The 12,221-nt window shown below is 31.6% G+C and overlaps 1 protein-coding gene across 1 annotated transcript in view; it reads right to left on the minus strand.

Moving 5' to 3' along the window:
* Positions 1 to 12,221, minus strand: part of LOC126854268 (uncharacterized) — a 136,950-nt gene that overhangs the window by 11,318 nt on the left and 113,411 nt on the right. Inside the window, 5 exon segments of the mRNA XM_050600847.1 lie at positions 7,434 to 7,562; positions 8,064 to 8,209; positions 8,589 to 8,793; positions 9,482 to 9,546; positions 10,378 to 10,650. Of these exon segments, the coding sequence (XP_050456804.1) occupies positions 7,434 to 7,562; positions 8,064 to 8,209; positions 8,589 to 8,793; positions 9,482 to 9,546; positions 10,378 to 10,650 (818 nt within the window).

Below are 12,221 nucleotides of genomic sequence, written 5' to 3' on the forward strand. Positions count from 1 at the left end.
TAAGAATAAGGAAGAAAAAATAGCCAGAGAGAAGGAAGCAGGAAGAAGATGTCAGAAAGAGAGAGAGAAAGAGAGAGTGATTAATTTTGTACAAATATTTAAAGAAAATATAGAGCAAAATCTTAAAGATAAGTTAAAAGGTTTTTAAATTCTAATTATCTAGTTACCTTATTTTTATATTTATTTAATTCAAACATTAGTATTTAGTCAAATAAAAGATATATTATAAAAAGATAGTTTAATGAGCAAACTTTTTAATATCGTTTTAACATGCTAGATCGACAACGACTTTATGAACATTGGAGTCGACAATCGCTATGCAGCTCGTTTCTTCTATCATACAAAAATCTAAGAAAGTCACTCAGTATGTCGGGTAGTTTGACACTTTCATGCATCTTTGATGAAGCCCGTAAGAAGCCTTGGGGCTTCGTCCTCTCTCTCTCTCTCTCTCTCTCTCTCTCTCTCTCTCTGTGTCTCGTCTCTATAATAAAATTTGGATCGATCTCTTTATGACACACAGTTGGAATGCCTCTAAATTATAAATCGACATTTTGAATACAACTGGTTATATCGTACAATTGAAATATTTAACATTTCGTGAATGACGACAGAGGTCCAAAAATTGTTATTTTTATGGAGTTATAAAAGAATTAGCATTCAATACAGATTATCAAATATTTAATCATGGAGACTTGTTTGTCTTCAAGAGTTATGTAAATGTTATAATTTCTAAAATTTCTCAAGAAGTCTGCAGTTATTTTTATCTCCAGAATCAAACAGCTTAACAATTTTATTTTTTTTATTTCAAAGAATACAACTTAAATTATTTCCTGTTATTATTCAAAAGAAAAAAAAGAGTATATAAAAATTATAATAAAATATATATATATTTAAATACTATTTATAAATTTTATATATACGTATTAAAAAAAAATAAGTAACATTACTATCGCGCGTGTTTACATCGACATTCTCGTTACACAAAGCGCCGACAATGTTAGGATGTTACGTGGTCTTGTTCGATAGGTCGACCTAATAATGTATTGAGACCTTATCTCGAATGAAGATGACGATATCACGCAAACGAACAGACCAGCATTTCAAGTCCTATCTCGGTCGAGCGACAAACAGCAAACTGCAACGATACTACGTCTATTGTAGAATCTCAAATCATTTAATTATAAGACTCACGCATAGTATAAATGCACTAAATTAGACAATGTCATGCGCTACTTGATGGAGTGTCAAAAATCAATCTCAAAATAAAGATAAAAACTTGCTTTGTAATTTATTATTACTTATGTGATTTATATCGAAATTTTTATCGTTATTATTGATAAAAAAAAAAAAAAACGATCAAAAAGATAAAAACGCAAGAAGATAAAGTTTCTGTCATAATCTTTCCATTATTGTAATAAAAATTTTATTAAAGTTTTATAACATAATCGAACTGAATTAGAGACAAAGTAGCAATGCTTTCTGTTTCGTTTCAGAACTATCGTTTGTTCGCTTTTTTGTCTTAAGATTCTCCCATTGTTCGATCTGTCGTGATTCGAGACATCGGGCAGACACAGGTGTTCCATATAGATAGCAAGCAATGGCACAAGGCCAATAAAGGCACCTATATCTTCCCCTTACCCTTTCCCCTCATATTTCCTTTCGCCTTCCCGTCGTGTTCAACTCCGCATCCAAGTATCGATCTCGAAACTCCCATGACTTTTCATTGAATTTCTATGCGTCATTTAAGAAGCTTTTCTTTGCTATTTTTCTTTTCTTTTCTTTCTGATCGATGGCGGAAAGTAAAATTAAAACATTGTTTTTTAAAAATGCTTCAAAAAAATATAATTGTACATATATACAAATATACTATTATTTCATTAGATCCTTAAGATAAATAATATGATATTTCTTAATTAAAAACATATTCTAAAAGAATGTGTTACTGAATATTTTCCAATGCTTTAAGAACGATAAAATTTGCTAAAGATAAGATTTGTTCATAAAATTATCGATTTTAGTTAATGGAACAAAATATTAATTCGCGATATAAAAATAATTTGTTATAATTATTATTGTTCAAGATCGTTAAGAATTTAAATTGAAATAATTTCCATTATTCCATTATTTCTCTTAATAATTAAAGAGGATTAATAGTAGCAAGAAGGTAAGATAGAACTACTCTTTGTACGCTGCTTCACGCGACAGGCGTTTCCTTGCGATTTGTCTTTCAAAGCACTCGATTTCTCGCATGTCGTCGTAAAAACTACCTTGTCTTTTTTCTTGCAATTTGTTGCAGTCGCGAGTGATGTTTAGCGGTGTTGAACATGCCCAGCTATCCTGTCGACTTAAACTCAGATTCTAATAAGCACCAATTTGTCTGTTATTTCCTTCTTAATATTAATATGAAGGGTTGATGCAATAAGCAATGAAAAAATAAAGAAAAGAGGTCAAAGATCCTTACAATAGCATCAAAATAACTCTTTGGAACTCTCTTAAAAAGGACATGCCGGAGTATTCTATTCCTGGACTTTTAGCTCTCTGTTCTGATATCCACGAATAGAACGCTCTACATTTTGATTTTTCTGATCAGATGATTGCTTCTTGTACAAGTATATAAAATACGCGACATTTATAAAAAAATTCTAACAATCTGCGAAAGAGAAGTTATTAGAAATTTGGTAAAAGTTTTTCAAAATTTTATATATATATATATATATAATGAGAGATAAAAAAATATATTTAATCTTTTTGCAACATTATATGCGCATTAAAATAAGTATATACAATTCTTTAATATATTAATATTTATTTAATTAAAATGTATGTTGCGAAAAAAGGCAAAACCGCGAACCTTTGGACAATTTCGGGAATCTAAAGCTTTCATCGCATAAAATCGGAACAACAGTAACAAGCATACTCGTGGATATCACGGAAACACCGGATGTATAGCGCCGTAAAGATGGTGTGGCGTTGAATTATTGTTAACCTCGTAAATGCAGTCCGGCAGCTGTCGTCGCGTTCGTCGCTGAATACGACAAGGCATTCCGGTAAAATATGCGAATGCATAATTGAAAAACGGTGCGGAACGTCGGGAAACCGTGGCTTTTTTGCCATTTCTCGAACTGCTGCAAGATGGGATTAAACTGCACCGTCACAAGGGTAAGCGTCGCACTGAATAAAGATCGTAGTGTCATTCCGTACCCAGGGGAATAATTCGTTAACTTCACTTACGATATTTACGAGATTTTGAAATCTGTCTTTATGTTAGCGCGCAAGGTAATTTTTTACATTTCTAAGGCAATGTTTTAGCTCATTGTTCTTTAATGTAAAGATTTTCCAAAAATAAAGAGAAAAATGCAATAATTTTTCAACAGATAATTATTTTAATGAAAAAAAAATTGTGCTAATCAAATATATAAAAGAAAAATGCATAAATTATAAATAAATACAGTAATATATGACACATTTTTGATAAACAATAGTTATTAATACGATAATAATTTTAGAGTTTTGGAAGAAATTTTTAAATTATTTTTATAGTGTTTAAAATAACAACAGGTATCTTAAATATTTATTTGATAAAAATTAAAGATTAGAAATTAAATTAAAAACTAATTTAATCGATTTCATTATTTATTTAGTAGAAGCAAATTCGACAATTTATAAATTAAACATTATTTAAAGATATATTTTATAACTATAATAGAAGCATTTAATAACTATAACTAGTTTAAAAGAAAATACATAATTGGATGCACAAATTTTAAAAGTACGATGGTATCAAATTAGATCAAATTATCCAACAATTACAATTGAATCAATATTCATATAAAGCAAGCAAAAATAAAATTGTTCAAGCAATATCTAATATAATTCCAATTAAAGACAATCAATACTTTCTCTTTAATAGAAACTTACTTGATTGCATCTGACTTATGTAAACGATTAGGTGATTCAAATAATGATTTAAATAACAAATATTGTAAAATTCTACACCAGCTACAAAATAAATCCCATTCGACATTGGATAGAGAAAAGGAAAGAAAAAGTGAGAGAGAGAGAGAGAAAGAGAATGCGCAAAAGGTTAAAAAGTGAAAGATGATGAAGTAAGATAAATGCCGACTTGGTAAGAGAGAAACGAGCGATTTCGAGTCACCGGCGCAAAAACGGCACCGCGGTCCTTCGCTATATTAGCAAAGTTTTATGACGTATGTAGCTGCGTGCAGTGACGCCGAGGGAAAATGCAAGTTTCCGTACCCCTCGCTCTCTATGGTGCAGTGCGCCGCCGTTACGAGCCTCATGGGTTTAGAGAGAGAAGGGAGACGAGATGATGTTGGGAACGAACTACGGGCCGACTGCCAGAGAGACTTATGTGAATCTGAAAATTTTTAGATACACCTCGCGCGAATAGATCTGATAGTTCGATATCTTTAAATGCCATTTTACACAACATAATAAAACACACTGTTAATCTTTCACTATTTAAAAATACACGGTATATAATAAGTACATTTGCTCGAAATTGAATTTAATCATATGTATAATGTTTCTATTGTATTATTAAAAATAATTGCTATTCATAAATAACAATGTTTATCTTCCGACATGTTTAAGACTAATTTAAAAAGATTATATAAAAATTGTATTCTCTTATTTTTGCTTGAATCTTCTCCCTAAAAAGAATTCTTTCAGTCATCTCACGAGATCAATAAGTTAACTCAACTCCTCAAACTCTTTTCTCTTCGTGATCGTTGCTTAGCGCGATTCTCAATCTATTTATTTATATATCTACCGTATAATTGCCCATTTTATTTGGAATTTTATACGAAACTCGTCATCTCTCCTGCAGGCAAAAACGGCAGAAACGAATTTTTGTAAGTCTGTCAGACATTTTCCATCGAACCGTTATTTAAAGCCGTCTAACGGATATTCTATGAAGTTATCAACCACAAAGTAACATTGATATTATTCGTACTAAAATACAAATATAATTTCCTTTTTTATTTAATTTTAAAAGTGTGTTATTTAATTATTTAAATAAAATCTTTCAATTAATTATATACGTATTATCAAGTTTCATTATTGGTGAAAATAAAATAGAACACTATATCTTTTTATTATTTTTTACAATTTAATATAAATCAAGTTTACTATAATTTTTGTGAATATTATATAAAGATGTTTTTTGGACAAGTTTCCAAATTATGTTAGCTCGAAATAATGTACTCTATCAAATTTGCAATTATTTCAGCCCAAGATTTAGTTTTATGATATATTTAAAACTCATTAGTCGTGCTTTTCTCTCAAACGTATGAGATGGCGTTGAGATATTCTTTCATCAGTGTTTTTGGTGCACCTTTTAAAAATCGGAATGGTGTGTAATTTTCCGCCAATATCATTTTGTATCGATCGTGATGCATCTCTTCGACACCCTGTATGTCACTAAATGCGCGTTGCTTTCTACCCGTAGCACGCATTTTACACAGTTGTACAGGTTCCCGGGGCGATTTCCAATCTGTGATCAAGCGCTGGTCCATTTTCAACTTGATGGAGGTATTCTGGATTCAAATTGGCGTGTGTTGTTCCATCGACCGATCCATCCTTTTTCCGTGCAAATTTTTCGTGATGATAAAAATTCGCGATTATAAAAATCTCTTACGCGTTGAATATTCATTGCAAGCAACGTTAATCAAAGAGGAGAATTCATTATTGCTTTTGATGATTATGTTCAATATGTGAATAAATATCATTATTATTAATTGTTTTTTTTTTGTTATTTCATATGGACAGTTATTGTAATAAATTACTATGTCGAAATATTAAATTTGATTGTAATATTAAACTTGATTGTTAAACTGTTTGTAAAAGCTATTTTAAATATAAATTAAAACTTAAGATTTAATAATATATATATATATATATATATATATATATATATATAATGACTTATATTATTAAATATATTAAGAATTTGTTAAAACAACGACAGATTTTTTATTAATCCTATATAATTTTTAATTATTATTTTAAACACTCATAAAAACTTTTCACCTATTTTATGTTCATTGTCAGTGAATGGAAGCTTCTAATTTGCTAAAAACTTTTTTTTTTCTAAATTATAATAACTTTTTCAATCACTTAACCAATCAATGTTTTTTTTTACAATCAACAGTTTAATTTTTAATCAATCGTTACTTAAACTTTTCTAATCAGCCGTTATAAATACTTGAATCGCGACATTGTGTATGTGAGCCGGCCATGAATCACAGAGTTTTAATTACCCTGCGTGCATTTTAAGCGGGCGCATTATGTGTTCCGGACACGCGTAAGGCTGCATTATCGCGTGCAATAATCCACCGGAGGGAGATCGATTGGCGATCTGTGCGCTCGCTCAAGATCTATCGCGGCGCGAAGGGTGAAATTTGGCAAGCGGATTAATCGCGATAATCTCTTTCGAGCGACGCCGAGATTTGCTTGGGGAAATTAAAACTTTTGCGAGAACGCGTTATACATCGCCCTTTCGCACCGACTTCCTGTCTGGTGCACGCACGCGCGTGCATCGAATCGCTATCGTTCACGCGAAGCTTTTCTTGAAGCCAGCGTGGTTGCAGGATCTTCGCATATCCTATAAACTCACCTCTGCAGTTGCAATCTTACTGATTTAAGAATGATAACAGTTCCTTTGGCTTTAATTATAATTCTTTATAAACGTCAAAGAAAAGAATAATAAAGCGTAACTACGAGAAAATGAAACTATATCACATTTTACTGGCTTGTTACGCATTCTAATCGGATTGCATGTTATTACTCTTGCTATATTTTTAATATATTGTGCTGTAAACTTTTTAAGTAATAGCATTCTTTGTCTTATATGGGATGTCGTATGTGTATATGTATTAAATTCAAAATATTAATATGATAAATATTATGATAAATATTAATATAAATTTTTTAATTATTAATTATAAGAATTATTATTTATTAATTATAATGAAATATATAAAAAGCAAATAAAATACATAAATCTCTACTTAAATATAAATCTTTATTCTGATTAACATGTACACTCTCTCTTTCTCTCTCTCTCTCTCTCTCTCTCTCTCTCTCTCTCTCTTTCTATCTTTCAATGTACAAAGATAAAACTCCAAGTTTCCAAAAAACAGTATATCACGTTAAGCTTAAATTGTTTTAATGCAAGTGTAGAATCTAAAAAAGTGATGATAAAAAATTCTTATATACTTGTTCAGATGTAGAAGAAATAATAAATGAAATAATAAAATATTATTTCACTTATTTCTCTCTTGATAACACACGCGTTTCCTTATCTCGCGATTTCTCGAAAATTTCATCCCCGTGGGCTTATCCAGCTCTCCCACCAAAGCTTTCAATTTTCGCGTATGCAGTGCGAAAAGGTCCATCCAAGATTCGCTTACCTTGACACGTAGCAGGTGCTGCAGATTCTGAGCCTGACTGCTATTTAAGGGTGGATTGTCGGTCCCAAGCCGTGCTACTGCAATCACGTTTTCTCGGGTCGCATTGTACAAGAAGAGCGTGCATACTGTCTGTAAATGGAAGACGAGAATTGGCCTCGATAGATAGGTAGGTAAGTAGATTGGCGCGTCATCCGTCGCGATGTACCGCGCGACGGAATTTATTAAATTCCGCGCTGCCCGATTTACTTTTTAATCGACGCGCAGTTTGACGAGCTATTACATTTCTCATTGACATTTCTCATTATCGGAATTTCGCGCTCCGATCGGAGACGCTGCGCATTAATTGCATTCTGTGAATTTTCCGGAGCCCTCTCTACGAGACCGTTTTCCTCGACACCGAGTAACATGAGATGTAATAAACTCCGGAATAATCGACTGATTTTAGATTCTTTTCTAGGTCGCGCGTCGCATTCGCATGGCAGATTGTTCCAAAATAATCTTGATTCCGAAATTTGGGCGACGAATTTCTGTACTAAGTCGTGAGATTTCTCTCCGGTGTTTTCCAAGGGATAACAATTTTCAAATGTCATCCAGCGAAAATTAACGGTCAGTAGAGGCGACGTCTCTCACCTGATTATTGACTTCCTCTCTCATGAAATTGTCGAGAGATGATACCGCGTCCAGCACGGTTACATTGTTGTGCTGCTTCAATAAGGTCTCGTCTTTCTCGCTGTACCCCAGGAACATGAAAACCCCGTGCGGTATATTGTATGTGTCTGTGAAAATAATACAATGCTGGTATTATGGAGCGCGAAGAGAAATCGTTTCCTATGTCGGATCATTTCAAAATCGTTATATTTCATCTTGCGGTCAGAGTTTAGAAAAAAAAGAAAAAGAGAAAAAAGATTTTTTTATTGAGTACATACAATATAAATTATACAAAGTAATTATTGGATACTTAATAATCAGCTTAACTAAAAAATAAATCAGTCATATCTTAATTTGTCTAAATTTTAAATTTGCATAAACTGTTACAAAGAATGTAATAATGATTTGAAAATCATGCTTGCGTCTTCTAAAAGTCCAATAAAAGTGTCGCTCGAATAAATGACGTTTCATTTAATAATATTAATCATGAGAAAGATGATCGCTCACCGGGCGAAGGCCGCATGCATATGAAACCACCGCTATAGCAAAGGCAAGGACCTCGATGTGCCTGATAAGCCGGTGCTTCGTGGTTGTAGAAAGCGAAATCCGTCTTGCAGGGTGACGAATCGACGCAGATGGTGTTGCAGACAAGTTGTTCACCCTCGCTGCAGTGACAGAGCTCCGAGCATTCGGGCTCGTCCTCACGATACAGCTACATTAATGCGTGCGATACATTATAATTAATACGTTTATTTATCAATGTGTATACATTTTTAAAAAATACCTTCTAAAGATATAAAAAGGATATGTGGATTTTTATTTTATTCAGTTTTGACATATAACGTAATAAGGTATTTTTTAATTTATAACATTGTATGATATTTGTTTTACGATAAAAATATAATCTTTACTTAATTTTTATATTTTTATAAATTACGTATATATATATATATATATATATATATATATATATATATATACAAATTATTATAAGATATAATATATATATACATATATGGACCATACATACATATATCTGTGGGTAAATGTATCGAAACAATTGCTAAAAATATTAAAAAAAAAAAAAATTAATAAATTGTCATATATTCCTTGCGTGCATGAGAAAATTTTGATCTTATGAAAAATGTATAGCTTCTTTATAAAGTTTCTAAAAAATTTTTTGTTGACGAGAAAGGTCAAAGAGATACAATATCGTGACGTCAATATATAAGAAAAAATCGCGTTTGACTCGCTCGTTTATAGTAAAATTTCTCTTGTGCGCAACAACCACAAAAACCCTTGTTTTCTTTCTGTCTCACGAACGTTGGCCCTCGAGAGCGACGGTGGTTTTTATCACTAATAACGATCGAGAGAAATTTGCGAGATTGCTAGCGACTTACCCTTTTGCCCTTGCCCTCTCTTATGTATTGGTGGCTATGTGTCGGCCTTTGAACCACGCAGAAGCCTACGAGAAAAGAGTAACATAAGTAAGAGCAGCTGTCTTTTCTGCCAGTTTGTTTCTCCGGCCTTTTATCAACTTCTCCTTCCATTGCATTTTCCAACGCCCGCAGGCGATTTACTTAATTTGTTTCTCGATGCGGCAGATGAAAAAAATTAAAAACAGTTTCTTTTTTTTTAATTTTAATACGCGGAGTTTTATTTTTAAGAAAGGGAACATTCCAATTAAATTAAAAAATTAGATATTTAAAATACATATGATAATTGGCAAACCAAGAGCTTCAAAATTTAAAATGTCAGAAATATATATTTGACAAATAATAAGATGAAGGATTATCAATCAGAAATAATGTCTTAAGAGTATAAATAGATTTTGTCCGCACTGCGGTCGATTTTAAAAGATTTTCTAATAAATTCAATTTTCAACATTAAATATGTAATTCTCATCTAAATTTTATAATATCTTGATATCTAATTTTGTTATTAAATTTATATGTAATCTGTTATGAGATTTATATAAATAAATTTTTATACCTCAATTATATGTCTATATGAATACTTTATTTTAATTCATTTTAATTCTCTCTCATAAAAGTTATGTATAATATTTTTCAATATTAAATGTGTTTCCATAAATCCAAAAATTTGCATCAACTTGACAAGCAATCAATTAAAATTTAATAGTAGAACATAATGAGAGAATCCGACTAAATTAATTATTAGAAATAATTATTATAAAGTATATTAGGAATAATTATTATAAAGTAATTATTAGAAAATTATTAGAAAATTATTTTAGTAAAGGAAATTAATAATCTTTCGGTGCGTTTAGACTCACGTGGTGGCAACGTAGTGGTCGTAGTAGTAGTAGAAGTGGTGCTCATAGTAGTGGTTGTGATTTCCCAAGTTTCCATGGGTTCGGTGGTCGGCCACTTCGTCACTTCCGGTATTTGATTATCCTCCGCTTGTTCGACCGCGGTGGTTGCCGTCATGCTCGCCGATGACCTCACCGTCGTCGTCGCGATAGCCGTCGCCGTCGTCGTCGTCGTCGTCGTTGTCGTACGTGAATGATGATGTTTCTTGCGCGCGTGATAATCTTTCTGCGATTCAACTGTAATTAAGGACGACATACTTGAAACAATGCGAATTAAGGAAACAAAACCGATTAAGACCGACAAGATCGTAGAAGAAATAAAATTATATAATTACAATTAGCTTTTTAATATCAATTTAAAAAAAGTTATAGGTTTTATTCATAATATATTTTCATTTGTATTAAATTGAAGTAGATTATAATTTTTTTGGTGTTTTGGAGAAGATTTTACATAGAGTGTTTCTAAATAAGTGCGAAAAATTTCAGGAGATGATTCTTTGTCGAAAATTAAGCGTGGTTTTTCACATAAACACATACTTTTATATTCCTCCCTGAGGAGATATTTCTTCAAAAAAGAAGGAAAAATTAGGTTTTTTTTTAATTATAATTTTACGTCGTTTTTCTTCCATTTCTTCCAACATTTACTATAATTTTGTTTTGCTTACTTTTTTTATTCTAAAATTCAACTTCTCGTAATTCGAAATTTATGCCATTTAGCACGGTGCTCTGCATAACAATGTATTTTATTTTTTTGTTTTGAAAACTATTGATTTTATAAAAAAAATGAGAGAAATAAAAAAATTTTTAAAGAAATCAAGCTTTCTACTGCATATTTTTAAATGATCACATTCATTTTAAAGGCTCACAGGTTCATTAAAAAAATTGTAATAAAAAATTGATTAGGTTGTTAGTTTCATTCTCTTATAACGATACGGGAAAATTAAAAAAAATATTAATAAATATCTTTTCTACCAGTGGAAAATGTTCACATTTCATTTTTTAAATTTGTCTAAAATTAAAAAAAAAAAAAAGTATAATTTTTACCTCTCCCTTTAGTGTAACTTTTCAGGGAGGGATATAGGAGTATATGTTTATATGAAAGATCCCCCTTAATTTTCGACAAAGAATCATCTAAAATTTTTTGCAACTCTATTATTATTTAGAAACTCTGTATATTATTGAATATATTTTTATATAAAAATGTATAAAAACGACATTACTTTTGCAACATTAAATTATTAAATAAATTTGATTTCCACATTTAAGGTATCTATTAAATAATTCTTAATTCAAATTCTTTCATACATTTTATCATAGTATTTATTTCGCGTATTATTACTTTTGTATAAAATTATTCATTATAACCTTTGCGTCTTATGAGAGAAATTTTGTCATAACTTTTTCTTTTATAGCATTTCACGGTGCAATAATCAGTACGAAAAACTGTCGACTCTAATCGGCATCGTCGCCTTGAAGTAACTTCAACTTAATACTTTCTCTCTCATACATTCTCTCGCGCGCACCAGGAAACGGACGTGTGGCCGCAAATAACAACCGCTAAGCAATATAAAGTGCCGAACGGAGAGCCTGTAAAATTGCAGTTGAATGTACACGTGTAGCCATCCGACGCGAAAGTATGAAAGTATCGGAAAAGTCGCGCGGTCCCGTATCGCCAGCGGCACAGCTGCTGTGAAATATTTTAGGTACTGTGGAAGGGACTCCAGGGTGATTACACTTTCAAGGGGCACTGCATCGCGCCTCTCCTCTCACGGGATCCGTACAGCAATAATAGGGAACGTAAGATGCGC

The sequence above is a fragment of the Cataglyphis hispanica genome, chromosome 1 (assembly GCF_021464435.1).
Source record: "Cataglyphis hispanica isolate Lineage 1 chromosome 1, ULB_Chis1_1.0, whole genome shotgun sequence".
Classification (NCBI taxonomy): Eukaryota; Metazoa; Arthropoda; class Insecta; order Hymenoptera; family Formicidae; genus Cataglyphis; species Cataglyphis hispanica.